Source organism: Lepidothrix coronata, unplaced genomic scaffold (assembly GCF_001604755.1).
Source record: "Lepidothrix coronata isolate B3197 unplaced genomic scaffold, Lepidothrix_coronata-1.0 Scaffold105, whole genome shotgun sequence".
NCBI classification, from domain to species: domain Eukaryota; kingdom Metazoa; phylum Chordata; class Aves; order Passeriformes; family Pipridae; genus Lepidothrix; species Lepidothrix coronata.
In genome coordinates this window covers 1,596,594-1,622,155 of record NW_016690285.1, presented here as the reverse complement: position 1 = coordinate 1,622,155, position 25,562 = coordinate 1,596,594, and the positions used below count along the sequence as shown (strand labels likewise).

General features: G+C 42.4%; 1 protein-coding gene across 1 annotated transcript in view; it reads right to left on the bottom strand.

Moving 5' to 3' along the window:
* Positions 1-25,562, bottom strand: part of RIF1 (replication timing regulatory factor 1) — a 30,523-nt gene that overhangs the window by 1,863 nt on the left and 3,098 nt on the right. Inside the window, 32 exon segments of the mRNA XM_017823753.1 lie at positions 96-204; positions 521-674; positions 1,486-1,601; positions 1,698-1,775; positions 2,031-2,168; positions 2,581-4,526; positions 4,529-5,507; positions 6,171-6,225; positions 6,312-6,401; positions 7,125-7,267; positions 7,694-7,837; positions 8,155-8,254; positions 8,404-8,606; positions 8,906-8,948; positions 10,103-10,367; positions 11,573-11,672; positions 13,155-13,304; positions 13,549-13,656; positions 14,728-14,908; positions 15,025-15,098; positions 16,011-16,097; positions 16,325-16,425; positions 17,159-17,221; positions 17,473-17,583; positions 17,798-17,971; positions 18,969-19,089; positions 19,863-20,014; positions 21,212-21,350; positions 21,450-21,542; positions 22,039-22,228; positions 23,935-24,029; positions 24,401-24,531. Of these exon segments, the coding sequence (XP_017679242.1) occupies positions 96-204; positions 521-674; positions 1,486-1,601; positions 1,698-1,775; positions 2,031-2,168; positions 2,581-4,526; positions 4,529-5,507; positions 6,171-6,225; positions 6,312-6,401; positions 7,125-7,267; positions 7,694-7,837; positions 8,155-8,254; positions 8,404-8,606; positions 8,906-8,948; positions 10,103-10,367; positions 11,573-11,672; positions 13,155-13,304; positions 13,549-13,656; positions 14,728-14,908; positions 15,025-15,098; positions 16,011-16,097; positions 16,325-16,425; positions 17,159-17,221; positions 17,473-17,583; positions 17,798-17,971; positions 18,969-19,089; positions 19,863-20,014; positions 21,212-21,350; positions 21,450-21,542; positions 22,039-22,228; positions 23,935-24,029; positions 24,401-24,531 (6,633 nt within the window).

Genomic DNA, 25,562 nt, shown 5'->3' with positions numbered 1-25,562 from the left:
CAAAATAAAAAATAAAAGCATCAAGTGTTCTCATCGGGAGAGAACAAAGACAGCAGAACTCTCCAAATCTGAAGCAAAAAGCCACCAAGAGGTACCTGTTCCAAGCTTTTCTTCATCTACACAGAGTGGTTTATCCTCCACATCATTTACAGGCTTCTCAGCATCTTCAAGCACCACCATTTCCTCCGACACTCGAGACTTTACCTGAGCATTGTGTGGGACAGAACAAGACACACGTTTTTAGAACAACAAAAATAAAATTAGATTACACGGTCAGAAATACAATAATGAATACATAAATAATAAATACATGTCACAGTAAATACAATCACCGTTCCTGTTAATAATAATAGTGTAACCAAGCCATCTGTACCTTGAATCCCCACATACTGAGACAGGCAGGGATTAGGTTCCAAAGTGCTGTTTTTAATTAGGGAAAAAATACATCATTCCTCATGATGGCTATTATCAGTTCATTAGGGCAATACTGGCTCCCTGGGTGTTAAAAATTCAGCTTTACCTGTTGCTCATGATATCCCTTGAGAGCTCTTTTGACATTGGAGACTTTGGGAGAGCGGATGGGAAGGGTTTTGATTTCCAGGGCTGTCAGAGAGCTCAGGTCCCCCACGGTCTTGATGTTCTTGGCTCGGATGAGCTGCCCCAAACCTCTGGCACTGCAGCAGGGGAGGGAAATGGGTTATCACCAGAGAATCATGGAATATCCAGAATCAGAAGAGACCTACTGATGCCAATTTTATGCCCCAAAAGGTGCGACAGAACTGCTCAGAGACAACCTTTAGTCTTTAAGCAGCGAGGGATTCATTTCAGGCAGCGCTGGGGAACTTCCAGCTCATGCTGGACAAAGAGCTCCGAAGCACTCAGTGAAAAGCCAGAGTATTTATACAATTTTTGTGAGAGATTACATCATCATTTCATGCATATTCATATTATTGCAACATCTAGGTATAATATTCACAGCAGGTGGAGTTAGGGCAGAGTCAGGGGCTGGGTCATCATTCTGGGGAGAATCTCAGTGGTACATCCTGTTACTTCAGCTTTGGGGGTCATCGTTTCACTCCTCTCCCTCAGGTAAACTTCTGAACTTTCCTTAATTCTGCTGACTCCCAACATGTATTTGGCAGGAGTTTCTGATATTTGGCAAGGGTTTCTGGACCCTGGTCCTTCTCTTTCCCCTTATCTCTCTGTGTTCCTTCCATATGTCTATTTATGTGTATGTTAGCATTTTTAGTGCTCTTTGTTTTCCTCTGCTGGTACCCTGTCCCTGGGTACAAGCTTTTCAGCGTTCAAAAAAGTACTTGAAGAATTCCAAACCAGTCAAGTCTCTCCCCCAACAAACCAACCTCCTTCCTTTTGAAAAAATTTTGGCTGAAGACATCTGTGAGTTGTCACAAAAGGTGGGTTTGTAGGTTCTGTAAGAATTCAGTTTCTATTGAAATGTCCCCTTTAAAGGAACAACCCACTTACCAGATGTTTGATGTGATCTGGGGTAAAATGACATCCACAGGAGCTTTGCAGCCAGCCAAGGCTGGGTACACGTGTTCCATAGGGCATGGCAGAGACTCCTTGGCCATTTCTGTAATCTGGAATAACACGGGAAAGGTGTTAAAATAACTGTCACACGACTGAATACAGGAAAAAAAAAATAGAAGAGAAACATGAACCAAAGCACTTCTTACTAAACACTTCTTTGAGCTCTTAAATTTAAGGGTACGAGATCCTGGGGACAGAAATCCTTTGGTTGGAGTGGTAATGTGCTGGATAGAAAAAGAGGAAAAAAATATCTCTCAGAATTGTAGGAATAGTTAATAGAAGGAATTCAGTTAATAGTAGGAATTCAGTTGCCAGACTCTACCCCCTGAGATCTGAGAGTAAAAGAACAAGTCAGACTAAAGCAGTTACAGCTACTTCTCACACTGACTGACCCTCTGCTCTTACAACTGTGCTAAGTGACTAAAGCCACACTCCCTACAATAAACAACATGAACACAGAATATATATGAAGAATTCACCTTAGTCTGAATATTGGACAAGATTTTCAGGCTTTTGGAAGAGGGTGAGGAGTGGGATCTGACCACGGGACTCCTCCTGTCGATGTCGTCCGCCAGCCCCGCCTGGTGAATGGGATCTGCAAAGGACACCCGACGGATCTGTGTGGAGGAAAGGAGGTTTTACAGGGTGAATTCAAACCACCAGGGCCTGGGGAACAACTTTCAGTTTGAAATGAGGTCATTAAAGTTCTTGACTGACACAGGAAATGTTTCACCCAAGGACACACCATGGAATTCCTCTCTGCCAGTGGTAAATGGGGATGCTGACCTTGAGTTTTGCAGTGCTCCAGATCAGGCTCTGGTGCTCTGTTTCAAAAATAAAACCCCTCACCTAAGCTCTCACAATGAAAGTCTGCCAGTGCTGGCACGTTCCAGAAAGAAACCTCAGCTTCAGCATAAGATTATTCACAATAAAACCCAGCATTCCAACGTATTTGGAGCTCACTCCACTACAGGCACTGTTGCTCATCCCAGCTATGAAGGAAGTACCACATAATTCCCAGGGCAATACCTTATGAGCAGGTGACAGGGACTCATCATCTTGGTGACTTCTCTTTGCACCTCTCTTCAAAATGCTGGTGGAAGGGGAAGCTGAGGGAGACCACGTGCTGCGGGCCTGGATGCTGGTGGGGCTCTCATTCACCGGCACCAAAGCATCACCTTCTGCCTTCAGAGGTGACTCCACACTGGGGTTTTCCAAGGCTGCATTTTCAGACATTGTTATTTCAGTTTCCATGAATTCCTCCTTCATCTCTTTCTCTGGAATAACACAAGTTTCTCCTGCAGTAATCTCAGCTTCTGCTTTATCATCCTGATTGCTTTCCAGATTGTTGATCTCCTTTTCCTCAGGTTTGCTATCAACAGGCCGTTCCTCAGGCACCTCCTCCAGTTGTCCATTCTGACTTATTTCTTCCTTCTCTGGAGCTGCTGTTCCCTCCTCTGGAGCTGCTGGTTCCTCCTTCCCTGGGGCTGCTGGTTCCTCCTCCTCCGGAGCTGCTGGTTGCTCCTTCTCTGGAGCCATTGTTATTGCCTCTTCTGGAGCTGCTGTTCCCTCCTCTGGAGCTGCTGGTTCCTCCTTCCCTGGGGCTGCTGGTTCCTCCTCCTCCGGAGCTGCTGGTTGCTCCTTCTCTGGAGCCATTGTTATTGCCTCTTCTGGAGCTGCTGGTCCCTCCTTCTCTACAGCTGGTCCCTCCCTTTCTGGAGCTGCTGGTCCCCCCTTCTCTGGAGACATTGTTAAATCTTTTTCTGGAGTAGCTGTTCCATCCTTTTCTGGAGCTGCTGGTCCTTCCCCTTGGTTCTCCATGGCCAGGCAGCTCTCGCCAGGCTCCCCTGGAACACCCTCTGGCAGAACCTGCTCCGTTGGCTCCTTCTGATGAGCAGGTTCCTTTATTTCCTCTATGGAGTCAGTAGTTTCACCCGCTGAACACTCTGGATTCTCTGGCTCCACCTCCATCCCAACACTGCTTCCTTGCAGGGTACCCACACATGTTCCCTGGCTTTCCAAGTCGCCCGTCCTGGGTTCCTTTGGGGGATGCACCGGAGTGCTCATGGCACAAGGTGCCAGGGAGAAGCTTTCCTCAAAATCTGAGTGCCCACACAGCTTAGAGCCACCTCCAGGGGTCTGAACCGGGCTGATCTGGGGCTCGTCCGGCTCAGGAGTTTTCCTCTTTCTGGATTCAGTGAACGACGTTATTTGTTGCTTTGGTTTTTTAAAACAGCAATCGCAGCTCTTGGTTTTTTTCACCCTCCTGCTCCTTTTGCTGTGACACTCAGGGGTTTGCAGAGAGGAATGCTCAGCCCCTGAAGCATCTGCTGCTGGTGCACAGCCCCCTGGGTTTGCCTGCCTTTCCTCCTGCTGGTTCTGCTGTGCTGCTTTCCCGTCCTGCTCACACACAGAGGGGCTGGGCAGTGACTCCATCACTGTGTCGCTCTGGTTTTGCTCCTCACTGGTGTTCTGAGCAGCAGGTGGGTTCCCAGAGCTGGCAGATCCCACAACTTCACCAGCAGTGGGAGGAATTCCCTGGTTTTCAAGGCCACATGGTTCAGCTGTGCTGATTTCAGCTTCCCATTTATTTGCTTCCAATGGACTCTGAGTTTCATTTTCCTGGGAAGACACCTCATGGCTGTGGCTTCCTGGCTGCCCATCTTTCAATTTACCTTCCTGAGAATCACTTCTGGTTTTCACTTTCGTGTATTTTCTCTTCCTTGTGCTTTCCTCCTTGGCAGAGCCCTCAGCCTCTGAGTTCTCTATGCTGGAGAGCAATCCTTGGGCAGCTCTCCTGGTGTGGTACCGTGGGCGCTCCACCACCTTCGGGCTGCTGTCCTGACCTTCCCCCTCAGCCTTCAGGGGTTCCTCTGCCCTCCTGCCACGCCTGCTCCCTTCCTCATCGAGGCCCCTGGAAGCAGGAGAGTCCTTGCAGCTCTGGTCCTCTGCAGTTCTCTCGGGTTGGCTGCTGTTTTCTCAGAAATCCCCTTCTGCTTTTGGGATCCATCATCCTTAGGCTGTGACACCTTCTTCTGCCCAGACTTGTCATCCTCTTTCCGCCTGTCCCTCCTTTGGATGCCCTCCTCCTTGTCCTGGCTTCCTGAGGAGCTCTCCGCAGTCTCCGACCGGCGCCTCAAGGAACGTCGGAGCACCTTCTGCTGAGGGGACACCTGTGACACCTGGGTGTCCTCCCCTGTGGCCTGGTCAGGTGAGGTGGTGGTGTCTGGGGGGGTGTTTTCCTTGGAATCCATGTCCAAGGCCCGGGCCTTCTCTATCTCCGCAATGGTGTCCTCGACTTTCCTGATGTCTGCCTCTGTGGAGTGGAGAGCCTGCGACTGGGACAGGAGGATTTGCTCCATGTCCTCTACTGTGGAGCACAGCTCAGGAGTGCTCTCCATGCTGTCAGAGGCAAGAGACTCCTGTTCTGACCCGTTCATCAGCTTGGACTTGTTTCCCTGGAGCTCCATCTTGCTCTGCCGGCGCGTGAGCCTCCGGATCGCCGCGATCACAGGCTCCGGATCCAGAGGCTTTTTGTTTTCTTCTCCAGATTTCTCTGCTTTAGCACTGGTCTTCCTTACACTTGTATTTTCCTGCTTGCCTGCCAGGGCAGCCCCTCTGGACAGCTCTGAGGAGGTGTTCAGTGGTGATGGGCTGAAGGGCCTGTTCTCTGTCCCGCTGAACTTCTCCAGGGTGATGAAGGACTGCCGGCGGCTCACGGGCTGGGGGGTCCCAGATATTACATCGCTGGAAGCTGAGCTGTTGCTGGCATTGGAAGTGCTTTCATTCCCTGCCGAGGGCTCCTTGGAAGTTGCTTCCACAGAGCTTGTCTCTAATTGCTCTCCAGCTGATGGCTCCTCTGGAACCATCTCGGCTGTGTGGTTCTGTGACTCCCCCTCGCTGGTGGGAGCTGAGCTCTCCCCTGAGGGACACCCTTCACTCCTGGCATTTTCTTCCTGTCCCAAAAATATCAACAGCAACAATATGAACAGCAAAGTACTGCGGTTGTGCTATGAATGTAATATTTAAGTAGGGTTCTGGTGTAATAAAGAACACCACACCCACAGGGTTTTTCTAACAACCCTTCCTTCAAATTATTTATCATCTGTCCACTGGTAGTTATAAAAGACACTTCTTTTCAACCATTAACCCAAAACAAAGAACCCAAAACAAACATGTTTTATTTAAGTTTTGCTAGAGGTATTAACAAACTTACAGCTAAAGCAGTAAGTTTCTGTTAAAAGCCTGCTGTATTTTACCCAGTTATCAAACCAGCTGTTTAGCCAATTCCTCTCCAAAAGGAATTTAGGATTTACAACCTTTACCCCAATAAAATATTACTGACAGCACATGCACATGACTGACCATAAATATAAATCCCTGTAACACCTGGAGCCGTGTAACAAAGTTCAAATACAGCCACACTAGAACTACTGACACAAATCCTCCCATTTTGAAATCCAAACGCCCATTAAATGACATAAAGCAGAACACAGCAAAACCACTGCAATGGTGTTAAATTCCCACCTGGTGATGAGAAGGGAACACAAACCACAAAAGCTCTCATGTTATGGTTGTAACCCTGATATTTTAATCACCAGTAGACAACGAGGAATTACCTGAGGCTTGCTTTCAGTATCTTCTTTGGCATTTTCTATTAAAGGTGATACTTCCCTAAAACAGAAGTTACTCAAATTAGAGTTGCTGCAAAAAAAAAAAGGGGGACACCTTTAATGTGCTTAGTGGTCACTTCTACTTACAAAGAATCCTCCTGGCTTTGAGTATCCTGAGAAAATAAGGTGGTGTCTTGTGATGCATCCAAATTGTTGTACATGGCAGGAATGTCAACCCTGAAACAAAACCAGCAATGGGAAGTCAGACCCTTCTTTGGAATTTATCATCTCCTTATTTCAAGGCCACTATTTTCAGCTGCATTAAATAATTTTTCATTTCAAACAAGCTTTTGGGGAATAAAAGCTGGGATTGGGATCCCACTCTGCAAAGAATTCCCCAGCACTTGCTGACTGCACAACTCAGCCCTGCCCTTTTGGGTGACGAGTTCTGCTTACACTGGTTTTTGCTGCCCAAGCACAGAAAACACTCCAGTATTAATTTCTCCCATTAAAAAGAGAGGTAATTCTAAAGATTCCTCTGCAATTGAGGTGAGTCCTGGGAATATCCTAATTTCTGACATGCTGCTGACACAAGATTTCTCTTCAAATTCAGAGGTCCTTCCCTCGGATTGGGTAAAACAACCCATTCACTTCCACGATTCAAGAAAAATGACATCTTCTGTTTCACTGCATGAAGTAAAAATGTGAACTCCAAATTATCCAACTCCAAACAGGCTACAGAGAGTGTATTTAATCAAAACAGGCAATGCAGTTCTGAGAGTAATTTGGTTGCTTTAAAACAGCAAAGCAATGAACTGTTTTAGGTTTAAACTTTATAACCTGTATGGAAGGTCAAGACTCAAATCCGTGTAGGAGTCTGAGATACAGGAATTGAAGTTAATTAAATGTGAGATACTCAATGTAATGACATTTCCCATTAAAACAGAATAAATGACAGACCTCTTTGACCTCAGCACTTCTTTCTGATGTTCTGTCAATACTCTTGCTTTTGTTTCTGGAGGAATAAACACAAAATCAACTGATTTCTCCTCTTCCAGAAGCACCTCACTTGGAGTCTTCGAAGATGCAAATTCTAGTTTTAACTGCAGAAAGGGAAAAAACCCCAAATGCTGGGTTAGAAACAGGAACTGAAAATAAGGAGTTCCTCAGGAACAGCCTTCCCTGCCTGTGACAGATCTGTGTACACAGCACAGTCCCAACATCCCCCTCCAGACCTGAATCTGTCAAATCTACAACCAGAGTGAGTGAGGTGAGTTTTGTGGAGCTGCCACTCCTCCCACCCACCATGCCCTCCTCAGATCTCAAAAATCTATAAACTCAGCAGAGAATTCTAGCAAGAAAATTAAATTAGAGTGTGCTGGACAGCTTAAGCTTGAAGGAAAAAATATTCCAGGGCCACAAAACTCATTGTTTTACTATTTTTCCCTGAGGATTTGCAGCAGCAGAGTGGATGTTCTGGTGCAGAATGGGATGTGTGATTCTCTCATCCCTCTCTGGGAACAATTTACCTTTGCAGGTGTTACTTGCACGTTACTGGACTTGTCTTTTCCATCATTTTTCTGGTCACTCATCTGTGCCAATATGGAATCTCGTTTCTGACCCAGCTTCACTTCCATTCCACTGATCTTTGCATCCAGCTGGGAATTTTCCATCTATTCCAATAAAAACACACTGCATGAAGAAGCTCCAAGCTCACAAACCCACCCTGAGATGTATTAATTTCTACAGCTAAACTGTCCCACGCTCCCCTTTCCCTCCTAATTACATAGAGGGCAACTTAAATTAATTGTTCAAAGAAGCTTTAAAAGGCATAAAATGTTTAGAACCAGCTCAGCCTTTTGACAGTGCTCACCCAGCACAGTTTATCATTCCAAACACGAAGCCAGAGCAGGCCAGTCATAGTAAAAACCACAGCTGACCTCCTGAAGGATTCCCGGGAAGCCCCCACCGGGCTCCACAAGGTATTTACCGTGTCAGAGAAGGGCCCACTGCATTCTTCACCCATCTCAATGCTTTCAAAGCCAGGCAGCAGGAGAGGAACTTTCTTTTTGGCTTGGCTTAACACAGATCTGCTCGACAAAAAAAAAAAAAAGCATTTTAAACTTCTGGAGGAGGAGAAGGGGCACGGCAAGAGCAGCAGATCCCCCAGAAACCAGGACCATTTGTACATAACCCGAGATCTCTTCCTTTAAAGATACAAACATGAAAAATATCTTACTTTAACTCCTCAGGGTATGTGAGTGAGGCAGTCTTGGCAAAGGTGGAATTCCAGAACTGGGCACACTGGTTCCTGAGCTGTTTGCTCCTGTGCTGGAACCCTGCACAGAGCAGTGGGGAGAGCTGCTCCAGCATCTCGCTGTCGTAGGAACCCGTGCAGTGGGACTGCAGACACTGCAGAATCTCTGCCAGCAGCTTCTCGAGCTGAGGGAGAGAAGAAACAAGAAACTTTTCACTTAAACTTTGAAATAATATGTGCAATATTTGAATTAAACCCCTATTGAAAACATTATTATCCCATATAACTCTACAGCCTGAAAAAATAACTTTAAACATCACACCACACAAAGAGTCTAATAGCTTAGAGCTCCTCCCCTCAGCAATAAACACATCATTTAAATATTAAATCCCCACCTTTATTAAATTTTTAATTTATTTTTTTAACACAGGATGAATGGCAAAGCTCTGGTGTCCCACATTTCCCCCAACCCCAGCAAATTTACCTTGTTGTTAAGATTACTGTAAACTTTAGGCACCTCAGGGAGCCTGCCAAAACAAACAGAAAAATTATATTTTGCTGCCTCATTTACCCCAAGCATAAAAAATGTAACATATAATACCTTCAAGCTTTGCACAGTAGTTTTAGTGTCTAGTATAGTGTATATATAGTTTGGTATAGGACATAAAACCTGATGGAATCATGTTGGGAAATGAGCCTCCTGTTGGGTGATTAAACCACTTCTAATGTAGTTTGAAGTCAGATTCTCCTTTAACCCCCACTCATATGCTGAATTTCAGAAGAATTCATGGAAAAGTCAGTGGTAATTAGTACAAACTTAAAGCTTTTCTTATGAAGTACTTCTAACTGCCTGCTCTGTGCTTCTCTTCACCCTCTCCCCAAACACATTTCCCAGGCCCCAGAAACACCTGCATCAAAAAGCTGAAACACCCCCTGAACTAAGCAATTCCATGGAAGTAAAGCCCTAGAATTAGCCAGAAAAATAAGAGGAAACTGCCATTTAGTAGCTTGTTTTAGAACCCTGCATCCTCCAAGCTGAAGAGGTTCCCAAGCTTGTATTTGCTTGCACATGTCTGGCTTCAAAAATATATCCAACTTCTCTTTTTTCCTGAATAAATATAAGGCAGACAACGCTCAAAGGCTGATGAGATAGAGAGAGGTGGAGTCCAACTCATCCTTACACAGGAACAAGTGGATTCTTGCCCCTGGGATGGGGATTTCTGATGAGTCTTAGGTGAATTTTAGGCAGCCCTGCTCCAAGTTCCAGTAAAATCTATGACAATTAAACTAGAATAAAGCAGCAAAGCTACATAAAGCAAAAAAAAAAACACAAAGAAAGTTTTTCCCAGTACTTTCTTCTGCTGGAAAACTTCCAGGATCTGAGTGTGCAGCCCATTGTGATTTAATTCCTGTAAAATTTTATGTAGTTTCTGCCCACTAGAAAATAAATTATAATTAATAAATATCTTCCCTGCAGTGAAAATAAATAGGAGGTGGAAAGCAAACACTTCATTCATGCAGAGATGCCAACACTTCAAGTCTAAGGAGGCAAGAGTTTTTAAATACCAAGCTTTTTGGAAGTGCTGAGAACCCCTGAGCTCCACTCTGACCTGCTCCAAGAGCACAAGACATTTCCCCAGTAAAATGAACCCAGTTTCCCAACCATTCCTAAAATACTCACTTGGTTTTTTCATAAAACACTGCCAGGGGCTTGGAAAAAATGGCAAACATGGTGCCCATCACTGAGGGCAGCGAAATGTGGCTGATGATGTGGTGAAGGGCAGCAAGGACTGAAGGACCCACAGAGATCAGTGTTTCTGAACAGGTTTCTTGGGAGCTGAGCACGTGGAAGGAGTCCAGTAACATCACCAGGAGCTTAAAGAGAGAGGCAAGTTTGCCCAGGGGCTCCTTCTTCTTCTTAGACCAATCTGAAGGTGTCTGTGGAGCTAAAATCAGAAAATAAAAAGTTAATGATTTTCTGAACATCTGAACGTTCAGTCTGTGTGAGAAGCAGAACTTTGATGCCCAAACTGTATCCACAAACAATTTAAAATCAGACCCAACAGAATAAATACATTTTTAATTTTATCATATCTCCTATTCCTCTTATTTATGATTGGCTTTTGAGACTTTATTGTCTATTTGAAAATAGACAACCACCACTCTACAGATACCAGTGGATACACATAAATTTTGGAAGAGGTGAGGAGGGCAAATATAAATTTATATTAGTTTATTTATTTATAATATAATTATACACACACACACACATATATATATTCATAATAATAATTTCTTTATAAGTGAAGTTTACATCATGTTTTATCTCATCAACAGTTCCAATCAAAGCATTCCATTCCCTCAGCAGTCCAACACAGCATCTCACTGCTTTAACAAATTCCTGTGGGGCAGAGAAATTAGAAATGCTTCAATTTTATAGTGAATTGTGTTATTTTGTGAATTATCTCTTCAGTTTTTCAGAGAATTTCACAGAATATTGTGAGTTGGAAGGGACCCACAAAGATCATCAAGTCCAACTCTTTAAGTTCAGTAGTTTTAAGTGGGAGTAGGAAATAAAACAAAGAGTATTTTACACACAGTGACCCTTTGTCTTCTTAAAGCTACTCCCAACTATTTAATACAAAGCAGGTTCAGGAGCAGAAGCAAAGTGTTGTTAACAATTTACCCTTGGTTTTCAGCAGGAATTGTAACATCAGACTCTGGGTTATGGCCCAGCACTGCTGCCTCAGAGCAGAGCTGAGCAAAGCAAAAGCACATCTCACAAGCAAAAATGAAATTACAGCCAAAATACCATTTTAGAACCCAGCAGTGTTTAACAGTGAAAAAAAAAGAGTGAAGGGGCCTCAATATATATTTATATAATATATTTATACCAATCTCAGCTGCATTTTGCCAGGCTGTGCAGGAACTGCTCAACAAATAGCAAAGGTCTGAGACTCAAACAGGTTGATTGGATGATAATTTGAATTCCTTTTATGACTTTTGCCAGACCCTTCAGAGGTCAGACAGCACATGCAGCACATTCACACCACTGATATCCCACAGTTGTCACTTCTGCACCCACAACAACACTAATTTTTACCCAACTCTAAGCCACACAGAACCCCCCAGTATTCAAGTATTTCCTTACATCTGGTTTTTGGCTGGTATTTGGTACCATATGGAGCAAAGTTGATGCAGTCAACCATGACTGAGACAACATGGGTGAGACCTTCCATCATGGAAAACATCTGAGGAGCAACAGAAACCATCAAGAACAGGAATCACCATGAGAGAAACAGTGACAGGAAAACACACTTTGGTCATTCAGGACAGAAATGCAACAGCTTTTAATTTAAAGGTGGTGAAACTGCTCTGCACTATCAGACTCAGATAAAATCACATTTTAAATACATTTACACGTGATGATGAGTCCTCCCATTCTATACAAATAAGACATAAGCAAATGCACTGTCTAAACAGCAAAGCAGCCCTAAGAAGATTTAAGATGGATCAAAAGAATTAAGGTTCAAGGTTTTTAATCCTCCCAATCCACCAAAAAATCTTCTACATAAAGCCAAACCTGCTTTACAAGGAACACTGATATTCTAGACTAATATAAAGTTTCAATATAACTTGCACACTGAACTTTTATATTGGTTAAGTTTGGCTTGTTTATTAATTATTGATTTTTGGCATTGATGTTTATCATTAGGATATGGCAGCAACCAAGTTAAGTTATAATGATGCAAACCTCTAAATCCCAGGTTTGCAAATTCCAGTGTTTTTCTTGGTTTTTTCCACAATATTTTTTTAGAAGAGTGAACTTTAGGCACAAAGGGGTTTATCTTCCAAAGCTGATGTTCACATCCAGACACTCCACCTCCCCTCATGGTGGGGGTTTCTTCTTCCAAAAGCTTTTTCTCTTTTATAAAGCTTTACAAGTAAAGTCTTCAAATTTTACTTGACAAGGGTGATGCCACCAGAAATTAACAGCAGCAAGTTCAATCTTCCCTCCCTCCTATTTAAAATGCCTGGGTTTTGTGGTACTTGCCAACTGAAGTTACTTGATATACATTTATTTCAACTGGATAAATCCCATTTACCACCATGATAACACTCACTAAACCATTACCACTTAATTAGTTAGGAGACAAATTTAAAGACTGCTTAACTGCTATTTTAAGATTTAATAATAAATAAATAAATTGATTAATAAATTAACAAATAAATGAATAAATTTATTTCAACTGGATAAATCCCATTTACCACCACGATGACACTCATTAAACCGTTACCACTTAAATAGTTAGGAGACAAATTTAAAGACTGCTTAACTGCTGTTTTAAGATTTAATAATAAATAAATAAATTGATTAATAAATTAACAAATAAATTAATAAATTAATAAATTTATTTCAACTGGATAAATCCCATTTACCACCACACTGACACTCACTAAACTGTTATCACCTGATTAGTTAGGAGAAAAATGTAAGAGATTGCTTAACTGCTTTTTTAAGATTTACTAATAAATAAATTAATAAATACTAGTAGTTAATATTTATAGTTATTTTTACTCCCTTCAATCCATTTCTTTATCACCTCCAACTCTTTTCTTACAGCTTTAAGTCTCACCCACACCGAAGGAGTTTACAGCGGGTTCTTACACCTAATTTCAAATATACCTGCTGGAGTACTTTATAGAGTGCAGTATCACAGGTTTATACTCACTACTGGAGTTTCACCTTCTAGCCCAGCTATAATTTTGGCACACAGCTCCTCACAGCACACGTTCTCCTCGGCTGTTGCCACCAGGGCAGCGCAGCGGGCGAAGGCTCGGTACAGCTCCGACCACGAGCGCAGCAGGGACTTCATGGTTGGCTTGAACACAGGGAAAAAGCTCATCAACATCGAGGTCTGTGCACAGGGGTAACAGTTTTCTTCTCCTCTCAAACCTGTGTGGCTCTTGAGGGTTTTCAAGTTTAAATGGTGGAGTTTTGAACCCGACCCTGAGCAGCGGCGCGATGTGGACACGTATTGGTGGCAAATTCCCCCCCCCGAGGTTACCAGGCAGTTTTTACAAACCCCAAGTTGGTTTTAATTGATATTATGTATTCAGTGTTACCTGGGGAAAGCCCTGGGTGGGGAAGATGTGTGACACTGGCAGCAGCAATGCACTGTACACAGCACTGAAGTTGTGCTCCAGGGCATCCCCCTGATTCACTTCATTGGTCTGCAACGACAAAGAAGTTTTCTGATTATTGGAGCTGCAAAACTGAGGTGACAAATAAGGCTGTTCCTGGTTCACTGACTTGTACATGAGATCTGTGCAAGCTCAACTGCCAGTGGCAGTTTGAAATCAGCTGTTCTGCTCTTGAAAGAGTTCAGGCTGCTACTAGAAAAGGGATAAAAAGCACTGTTTGTAATTCCAGGAATAAAAACAATCTATCAGAAAATGTCTTGGGTGTTTTTCACTTAGTTCAGTTGCAGTAAGTGATGACAACAACCTGCTTAGAGTCATGGTTTGGGTGGGAAGGGACCTTAAAGCCCATCCAGTGCCATCCCCTGCCACAGGCAGGGACACCTTCCACCAGCCCAGGTTGCTCCAAGCCCCGTCCAACCTGGCCTTGGACACTTCCAGGAATCCAGGGGCAGCCACAGCTTCTCTGGGCAACCTGTGCCAGGGCCTCCCCACCCTCCCAGCCAGGAATTTCTCCTTAATCTCTAATCTATCCCTGCCCTCTGACAGTGGGAAGACATTCCCTGTGTCCTGTCACTACATTCCCTTGTAAATACTTGGAACACCTAAAATTTTGTTCACAAATTCTAAGATTTTTAGGTCCAACAACTACATGAGGATTAATTAATTCAACAGCTCCTACATTACAGTCAATGCATTTCTAGTAAGAACCTGAAAAACCCCTTAAATGTGACAGTTTATATGGCTTCCATTAGGGCTTCCACTCAACAAGTCTAACATCAGTAAGAAATTCTGGTCTAAATCACATCCTGAACATCCCAACTTGGGATTTATTACATTTTTCACATCAAACAAACAAGCCTCAGCTCCTGGAGGGCAGGATTCCATGCTTTGGGACAGCAAGACTATGCCAAGGAATCAAGGCTTGGAGCACATCCATGAGTGTGTTTATAAACTTAAGAAAAGGAGAAAAGCCTTCCCAACCATCCTGAACATTGCACTTAAGAATGATCATCATTGTAAAGCCCACTCTGGATCAAGATAAATGATCAACACGAGGCTTCCCTGTGGGGTTTTGGGGAAGAGAACCCAAAGCCACTGTACCTGATTAATCCATTCTGTCAGAGGATTAACGACAATGCTCCACATTCTCCAGAGGTGCTCCTTGTTTTCCACCTGCTTTGAGCTCTGGTTGATGACACAGATCACAGACTCACTGAAAGCCAGGGGGGATGTGGGTCCAGACAGGACATAACCCACAAGTGTTTCCAGAATCACAAAGAATCTGGGGAAGGAAGTTCAACAGGTCCTTTTTTCAGATATTTTTTTTCAGGAAAAAAACCAACCCCTTCTGTGAAGGCTTCTAAGGGAAGTTTGATATAACCAAGCACCAGCACATACCTCTCATCTGTTACACAGCATTCCAAGAGGTTGTTATGGAAAGGCAGCTGGATTAAGAACAAAGCTGGTGTTCCCTTGGAAGAGAAATTTAAGAGGTCAAAACAACACATCCATTGATCAAATGAAATGGCTGCCCCACATCTCTACCTATATATTACATTTTAAGGCAGAAATTTACAATTATTAAAAGTTGTCCAAAATTGTCAATTCTAACAATTCAAAATAAAAATGAAAGCTGGAAACCTGAGCTGCTGCCAGATCCTGGGATTTACTTAGTTCAAGGTTGCAGCAAGAGATCTTTGGGACAACTCCTGTTAAAATCTGACACAAGTATCTCAAGTTGGGTCATGTCAGAGAATTAACAAAATGCACTTCACTTCAACCACTCTTGTACCCAAGTCAGAAAATGTAAATAAAGCACCTGTGGTAAAGAACTGGGAGGAATTTGGGGAGCTGAGCTCTTAAGTCAGTTCTAGCAGACAAAGCTTTATCCTACTCAGTTGAGTTCAGCATTTGCTTACCCTTGTTATACTTAGGACTGCTCTCAGATATTTGTCTGCTCTTCAAAGCTTCCAAATCAATTCCATGCCTGGCTAATAAATAAACGTTGGGCCAAAACCCTCTATTGCCACTGCTGCAAAATAAAAGGTTGCCTTCTCTCTACTGGTGGATGTAGAAAACCTGATGGCCATCCAGTTTTAAAAGTCTTTAAATACCTTTCAACTATTCAGTCTCCTTGCAAAGTACCTAAAACCTGTATTTTAAACCATGACCTGAACCTGAAAAATCCCTTTTCCATCATTACTTCCAGTACCTTATCTATAGACTGTTAAATTACTCCTCAGAAGTGAGGGCTGGAAACAAAGTCTGCATTCTGGAACTTTGAATAATATGATTTCCTGAAAGATCTGGGTCTCATGAAGTACAGCTATGACTTCCTAATACTTCTCAGCATAAATAAAGCTCTGGAATAAAGTCAGACTTACATTTAAAAGATCCATATCAGCAACCTGATAAGCTGGTGATCCCAATACTTTTGGAGGCAACTCCTTAACAGTAATATCAATGAGGGACTAAGCAGGGGGAAAGAAAGAAATACACGTAAATATATTTTTCTGAGGGTTCAAATATTTTAAGTAACACCACAAATAAAAGCAAAATTGAAAAAATTGGTTCCCTTTAGCAAAAAGAACAAAAAAAGTCCCTCAGTCTTTTGAAGCAGAAGGTTCTGGCAGGAGAACCATGGACCCAAATGTGCTGATAAATCTGAAAAACACTGTTAGAGCAAAGACATCCTTACCAGTACTTTCTGCACAGGAAGAGAGCTTGATCTCACAATGTTTTTCAAGGCCTGGAGCAACATAGTGAGGATTTCTGACCCTTGCTTTTCTTTCTTATTTCCTGGAATAAAGAATATTTACAGTTAAAGCAGAACCAAGTCGCTCTGACCATCAACAAAACTTTCTATTTAAGTACTAAAAGACAAAAAAAAAAAAATCTGTGCATATTTGTAAAAATATACCAAATACTTCAGGGATTCAGAACCAAGTCCCTGCTCTGAACAACAGTGTAACTGAAAATTCAAGGTTTAAATAAAACCCCCTGAGTTTTATTAGTAAATGGAAACCTTTGTATCATTAGCAACCTTATCTCTGATATATTAAAAGAAGTTGTGGAACTTTGCATTCATCCAAGGAATGCTCTTCATTTCTCTCACCCATTTCAGTTAAATCTTTCAATTTAAAAGGTTTCATTATTAAGAATGTTCTGGACTTTCAAAGCCTTTACAGCATTATGGACAGTTTTTACAGAGGAAATAACTTTTATACATCTGTAAAGACATCATAATTTACTCTGAAACAATTTAATTACAGAAAAAGGCAGCCATAGTCACATACCCAAGATTTCACACTGATTTGAGTAATATGAATGTCTCCATTTCTACAAAGACTTAAAGTGGGGTTATTTTTTGAATTTTTTTTTTTAACTGCTTTAAAAAAACCCCAATTACTGATGAAGATTAAACCTAAACTTCACCAGCAGGGAAGCAACAACTTATGGCCTAGTTTTAAAACCTCCATACAACCTTTAACTGGTCAGCAATGACAGGCTGAAAAACCATGACACTTCTTACCTGATTCAATTGCTGTTTTTACATATCCATTTATGTCCTTCCATATAACATTCAGCATACAATCTACAAGGCAGCAAAATGGTTTTATGCAGTGTGCAATAAAAACTAAAAACATCAAATAAAATTGCAGGTAAAATAACAAATTGTGTTCAAAGACAGACTTTGATTTAAGGTAAAAATCACCCAAGTTTTCAAAGTCAGGTCAGTTCTCTTTAATGTAACATCAGGATATTGCACAAAGTGCTTATTTCTTATGTTTCCCTCTCCCAGTTGATTTCCCAGAAAATGATGAAATTCCATCATTAAATTCTTACCAGGAACTTCTTTTCCAATTGCAATAAAGCCATCCTGCACTGCATTGATGAGTGTGCTGGCATGCTTACAAAAAAAGGAAGAGCTGCTGATCAGTGGGGACTGGAGAGGCTCTAGAACAAAAAAAACATGGTCCATAAAGCTGTTGTTTTGCAGTTTACTGGTAAGATAAGCCTTAAAAATAAGCATTTAACACAACACCTTAAAGATGACAGCTAACAGTTTTAACTGTTTACAGCATTTCGTTCCAACAGACATCTTTAAATCCAATAAAACTGGCAATGAGATTATGCAAAAATACTTAAAAAATACATAAAATTCACGTACCTAAACTGAGTACAAGTTTGTTTTGCTTAGCAAAATCTAAAACTCCTGGTCCCATCAGGAAGTGTAGCAGCATTTCAATGCCCAGGAGCTGGATGGAAGAAAACACCACCCCTCCTGCTGGGCTGGAATTCAGGTTTATCCTCGGGGTGGCTGGACTCACCAAGGGGTAAGGACCTAAAAGAGGGAGGAAAGTCACATTGTCTCACATTCCAAGAGAAAGGAAAGGTCCAACAGACCAAAATCTCATAGGAAAAGAACTAACTATTGCATAGGGTTGGCTGAAAGGGACTTCTAAAAGCCAGACACTCCTAAGGGGGGGTTAACAAAAGCATTTTGCCCAACCTCAGTTGTGATCTCACCAAGATGAACTTTTTTAAGGAGGGAACACGGGAAACTCCCCAAATCCAGGACACCTCCACAACATACCTGAGCCTCCTAATTACAGCAGTCAGAATGACACAAGCTGGGAATGTCAGGCTTCCACAAAGAGAAGGAAAAGAGGCACTTCCTTATCTCAGATAGTTGGATGTAAAGCTCAAGGAGGTGTGGTTTCACATTAGTACCAAAGCTATTGATGCATCATAATCACTGGGCAGAATTAGATGGGATATTGGGAAAGAATTCCTGGTTGGGAGGGTGGGGAGGCCCTGGCCCAGGTTGCCCAGAGAAGCTGTGGCTGCCCCTGGATCCCTGGGAGTGTCCAAGGCCAGGTTGGACGGGGCTTGGAGCAACCTGGGATACTGGGAGGTGTCCCTGCCCATGGTAGGGGGTGGGGCTGGATGAGCTTTAAGGTCCCTTCCCACCCAAACCATTCCATGATTCTACACTATTCAAGCAAAAACCAAAAAATGCTACAGAAAATAAAAGGGCACAAATAAATAGCACAAATATAAATACATGAAAAGTTAAGTTTTAAACCAGAGCTCCCTTGTAAGAGAGAACACATTCAGGACACTAAAACTGGTCCTGGCTATATGGAGCACAATTTTTTAAACTTTAAATGCTGACTGGAGCAGCCTCATTTTCCCCAGTGTGAATCACCACCTCTGAGCTCTGCAGAAAAGTTCCTGGTTTCAATAATCCATTGTAAATGAAAAAGCATGAAGATGTTAAAGAGAGCAGGTGATTCTGCACCCAGAGTTTAGCTGGGAACAGGCTGCTCCTCCAATACCTGGTTTCTGCCCAGGGGTGGCTGAGCCCAAGCTCTGGTTGGCTGGAAGGCGTGAGGGGGTTCCTGGGAATGCAGCAGCAGGATCCAGACTCAGAGTGCTTTGGATTAATGGGACACAGACCTGCAAAGAGATCACACCTCAGTGAAAATGGCTATAACTCACACAAGCCATAAACCACACATCTCAAACATCACATAGAGCTGTTGTTCACAGCACTGGTGTTTCAGAGTTTCTGGGTACTTTTAATATTAAGATGTATAACAATAAATTAATTAGGAATGCCTAAATTAAACAAAAAGTCCTGGTAGATATGATACAGCTGGATCACTCTAAGGTACTTTCCCCCCCCCTCTTTACTCTCATCCTGAAGTTTAACTTAATGAAATTCAGGTGTTGAATGGAAACATTATGATCATTGCAGTTACAACGTGACCAGTAATGAAACACCAGGATCATTTTTCCCCTCCATCTTCCTAAATATTTGATGGTCTTTTCATTAAGTTTTCCCATGGCAAACTTTCCAAAGCACACCCTTTCTTGGTGAAAGGGCAAAACAACCCTTAAATGACGTGCTTATGCTCCCTGTTGTGCAGGCACTGGACATTTCCAGAGATGCTCCCGGGACTTTCAGACAGGCCCTCAAATCTTTTGGAACTTGAGGTTCCAAGGGTTCCACATTTAATCCCAAGTATTTCTGCTGTACTACACAGAAGACACACAGAGAGCACAGAAATATGGAGTCAAGTTTGGTTCCTTAAGGCAGTTCTGTTTCATAAGATAAAACCAGATAAGCTAAAAATCAATCAAATAACCTAGAGGAGGATGAAGCAGGCAGGAATATGTTAGAGTGACCAGCAGGGGACTCAGCCCAGGACTATTCCCAGTTGTGTTACCTGTTCAAAGTTTGAAGGCAGGTGAGTTCCCAACCTCATGAGTAAATACCACCAGACCTCCAGCTTGGTGAGTGCCAGAGCCTCTGTTCTCACATGGATCGAGCTCAGGGGCTGCATCAGTAATTTCAGCCTTTTAGCACTGCACAGGATATCTGGAAGACCAAAAAAAAAAGCATATTTTAAGCAGTACATATAATTAAACCACAGGGCAAGAAAAAAAAAAAAGGGGAAATAATTAAACCAACAGGGGTTTTTAGCTTAAAGTTCAATGAGTGACAATTTGCAGAACTAAAATACATAGTAAATGCACCAAGCTTTCAGACTGTCTTTACTGCTCTAATTGTTGTCTAGAACAACTCTGGAAATACAAGTATTTCTTACCAATACTGAAGTGAAATCTAGTGAATTCCAACAAAACTAGAGGGAAATTCACCCTTGCACTCTTACTTGACATGGATGTGCATTGGCACTGGGTGAGGAGGAAGGATCTGAGGCTGCCAAGGATCATTTGCCACTGCAGGAAAAATGGCACAGCAGGTCTGGACAGACCTTTGCTCAAGCCTGTGCAAGTGTTTAAGGAAGAGGAAAAACTTCTGCCCAGCTCAGCAGCAGCAGAACCTGCCCCTCTGCAATCCATAGGAGCTGCTCCTGCAGCTGGAAATCCTGGCCAGCCACCCTGGGACACGAACAGCCAACACCAGCTGGGCCAGGGATTTTATCTTCCCATAAAATAGAACCTTTTAATTAAGTTACGTGAAATAATGATCAGAACAAATAATAAGAAACACAATAAAATGACAATTAAAGATAAATTCAGCTAAGCTAAGGAATGTCCACAATTAGTTTTCTCTTCAGAACACAGAGAGAAACACAATCAAGATAAAAACCAAAATATTCTGTGCTTTGACACAGACTGGACTTACAACTTGCTCAGGTCTCAGTTGTACCTTTAAAACAACTTTTTTAACACCTCTACAATCCTGAAGCACTTTCCTTTTCCAATTAATCCACACAGTCCAAAATAAGATGCACAGAATGTTTTATTCTCTATTTCACTGCTGTTTGGATCAGTTAAAGCATTACAAAACAAATGTAACATTATTCTATTCCTATCAGTTCCAGCAGAAAAATTAAGATAGAACAAATGATCAAACTGTCCTTTTGCCTTAAAAATAAAACAAAACAAGAAAAAAAACTCAACAAAGAAAGCCAACATCTTGAATTTTATCTATGTCTATCCCACTGTGTGTTTGTGTACACCAAAGACACACCAGGTGTGAATATTCTATTCCCATTAGGGGAAGTGACAGTAAGCAAATAATTCAGGTTAATTTTTGTTTTAAATCTACCTGGGTTTAGAGCAAAATTATCTATGAGACTCTTCCATGCAATGAAGGCAATTTTCTTTACCACTGGGGAGCCACTCCGAAATCCAAGTTCCTCCAGCTGCAACAGGGAGTTGATGAAACTCCCACTACGATGGAGAGTCTGGGGATGAAAAAGTTCAAAATTAAGGTATTTTAATGCTGTTAAAAACTCTTTTTCCTGAAGATTCATGATTGAAGAACTCATTATTTTGCTGCTTACCTTCCCAAGCAGTTTGACAAACAGCGGCCACAACTTCAGCACGAAAGTCTCGTTTTTTGCAGAAAACAATTTCTGAAGCTCAGAAATCAACTTCTGCAGGCAGAAAGAAACAGCATTTCTACAAGAAATACAGTTAAAATATTCTAACAACCACATCCTCACGCCCATTTTGAGTAGGAGGCTAAGCTAGACAATATGAGTTACTGCCACAGCAATTTCTGACTGAATTTGGTGAGCGAATTCCCTTGCAGAGACAACAGAAGTTTAATGGCATTTATGAGTTAATGCTGTTAAGACTGGTGCTTGAAGCATTTAAAAGCAGCAAGTTATTTTCCTGATCAATGATTATTTTCCTCATTAATGGTTCCTGCCCAGACACACTGTTATTTTTACACTGCTCCTGTATTTACACTGCTGTTACATTAATTTTTCCCTTTACAGCCATGGTCATCACGAAGTTGCTGTGAATGTTTTTGCTGCCGTTATCTAGACTGTAAATAACATTAAATATAAAACTGCAACCAACCAACCAACCCCCCCATCACTCCTGCTGCTGCCTGCAGACCAAACCCACGGCATTGCCACTCACTGTGGTCATGAGGTGCTCGGTGACAGCTGCCACCTCCTGCTGTTTCTGCAGGAGCAGTGGCATTCCCATCTCCAGGGCAGTGGCCCCTCGCAGCTGCACCTTGTGAGCAGAGTGGACAACCAGAGGGATGATGAGCTTGGCCCACCTCACAGCCTCCTCTCCCATCTGGGCTGGGGTTTGCTCCATCAGGCTGGATCCAGAGAACAAATACAGGGATTACAAATCTCCAACAGACCCTTCAGGGAACCAAATTATCTTTGTGATATCAATAAATGCTCTAATTCAACGTATGATTTATAGGAAACCATTCTGAATTTCCTAAAGATTTTTTCCAAGCAGCTCTATTTGGACAATTAATTTAAAACTGCAAAGCTCTGGTGTTAATTTAGATAAACCTCTCCAAAAGCACAACAGACTGACACTTGCAGTGTCCCTTCTGCTCTGTCACAGTGGTGTGGGCAAAGGAGCTGAACAAGAGCCTGGCAGGGACATTCCTTATCACTGCCCAAGTCCCAGGTTTGCACATGAACCATCCCTGGGTGTTCCCAGCAGCCCAGGCAGCTCCCACACACTCTGTGTGCTGGGAACAACACAGGCCTGCTCCTAGAAAACTCCAGCCCAGGTTTGCACAGACTCCATGCACGTCACCCTCCTCAAGTGCTTTTGTTTTATCCTCCTATTCCAAAGCTGTCACAGCTCCAACGTTGTCAGAACTCCAACAAACAATTCCACATGTTTACACCATCCCACACAAGCCAACAAGACTTTCAGAAATGGGAATACCTGGCATATACCCAAACCAGCCTGGAGGAACCAGCTCATCCCTAGAAACACTGGAATTTTGGCAAGTGGCCCCTTTGACTCAGGTAAGTCAAAGCTATCCCTCCTACAGCTTCCAAAGGGAAAACTTCTGCCTTTCAAGGAATTTTATTAAAGCCAGAGGACAAGCACTGTTTAAAAGAACTGTTTCACTTTAAAATGGATTTGCAGCTCATATCAGTTGCCAGAAGTTTAAGAGAATACTTAAATAAGCAGATACAAGCTCAGCATATTTACTAATATTAAGATAAAATTTGAATATTTTAACACTGCTGACCAAGAGAATGCACTGTGTTGGTCCTAAAAAGTCACCTGTGGAATTAAACAGGAATCTCAACAGTGTTATGAGAAACACTGCAGGAAAATGTGCAAAACATCAAGGGGACATGTTTCAATAAAACCCCATGTAACGGGGGAGAATTTCTCAGCCAGGTAAGTTCTGGAAACAAAATGCAACTGAAGCAGACTTGAGACTTTGGAAATAATTCCTAACAAGCCACTTACAAATGAAAGCAAGACTTTCAGCTGGACACTGTCTAATTTGTGCATCAGAATTGTCATGTTATCATGAAGGCAATTGTTTGCCATTATAATGACATACAAAACAAGTGATGCACAGTGCAATGGCTCCCACCCCCTGACTTCATGCCCAGCACCAGCCCCTGACCAGCTTTTCCCAGTTTACATCTGGGCACGATGCCACATCCTATGGAATATGCCCTGTGTCCCAGCTGTGTCCCCTCCCAGATTTCTGTGTCCCCCAGCCCCTCACTGGTGGGGTGAGAAGCTGCAAAGTCCTTGACTGGGTGCAAACACAGCTCAGCACCAACCAAAACATCTCTGTGTTATCAACACTGTTCTCATCCCAAATCCAAACCACTGCACCAGCTACAAGGAAGAAAATTACTTCTATCCCAGTCAAAACTGCAGGAAAAAAAGTCCTTAACACACTGAACAATTCAAAGAGTATTAAAATTTTTTATGTGGTATATTTAGTGCCACTGAGGTTTTGTTTATCAAAAGTTTTCCCCTCAAATTAAGCACCTACTTTAACGATTGAATACTGAGTGCACCCACCGTATGATGACATTAAGTGCTTCATATTCAACCACAACAGACTGTACATCTCCTTTGGTAAGGATTGTTTCCAGGGAAGAGAGAATATTGGACACCTGAGGGAATAACAGAACATCAGAGTGAGCACCTAGATACCAATAATTCCATGGGGAGCTGGAACGATGAAATTTCATTTTCCAGGACTGTGTTTGGATTAGGCCAGGTCTCGTTTTAAGCTCAGAGCTCTGAGCAAACTGGAACATTCAGAGCGGTTTTCCCCGTTTCAGTGGTTTCTAACAGAATTGCTCACATTGCAGCCTCTCCTTCGAGGGAAGCAATAACTTCTGGCTCAATTTTTCCAAGAACTTAGGCTGTGAAATTTGACGGAAAACGACCTTCAGATTCAAAAAAGCTACTGAGTGGAGCGACCAAGAGATTGCACACCGGGCCAGCAAAAAGAAAAGGGAAAAGAGAGTAAAAAACTCACCTCCTTTTTGACAACTTCAGGAGGAAAGGCCTGCTTGGAGATCACCCAAAGTGCCCGAGTGCGGGTGTTTTTGTCGGAAGATTTCACGGCGACGCCGTTCAGTGCCGAGAGCAAATCCTGCATTTCGGCGGCTGGAAGCACAGCAAACACACAGCCCTCAAATCCTGAGCGAGTTCCAGGTCATTCTGCTCACTGAACACTGCTAAAGATCCATTCATTTATAAGTATCGGTGATTTAATGTCTTAAACATCGCTTTTTGGGCAGGTTCTCTCAGAATTAAGTAGCAAAAAAAGCTCCAAATGTATCAATATAGAGATATTATTAATGTAGCACATATTGGCTTTATAAGAATTCACAAAACCATAAAACTAGAAGGCAACTTTAGTTAAATACACTGGAGCTAAAGATTAAGTATTTAACTATTCAAAACTTCTTGGATTTCAAGGGAATTTAGCAGCACTGCTAATTGGACATCAATTAATTCATTTTAGGGTCTACAAGAGGCTTTATCATTAAAGAAGGGGGTAAAACTGTAACTCAGTACACAAAAATTATTGAGGTTAACATAGACATGTAACCAGGAAGACTGATGAAACTTGTATTCCTTTCAAATTCCAAACTAATGAAGTCTGATTTATTACAAATTTGGGCTCTGTGGGCAAATGATCTCAAAATCAGAGAAACTTAAGGGCAAATACACTCCTTTTCTCAATCAGAAGTACACCCAGAAGTACATAAGCTGTTTGTCCTCATTCCTAACTTTCCATTGTTCTTAGGAGTTCATTGTTTCTGGAGCCTGACGTTCCCTGACAAAATTAACTGTAATTTATCAGCTGGTTAAAAAAAGTTTAAAAAAAAAGTGAGTTATGGGGGGAAAGAAAGGGACCACACAGACACTATTACAGATGCCTCATTCTCGGAAGAAACCCGAGTAAATTTTGGATAACAGGAAAGCAGGACACACTGAAAAACTGAGTAGGAGAACCAAAAGAATCCATTTCCAACAGAATGGCAGTCACAGGAAAAACACCCCCTCTGCACACCCACACAGATGGTTCAGTTCAGTCTTGCCTCAGGTTGAGTTTCTCTCTAGCAAAGGTCATTCCAGAACATTTGTCCAAGGGCATTTAACACTTCTCAGGAGAAGGAAAAAGACAATGA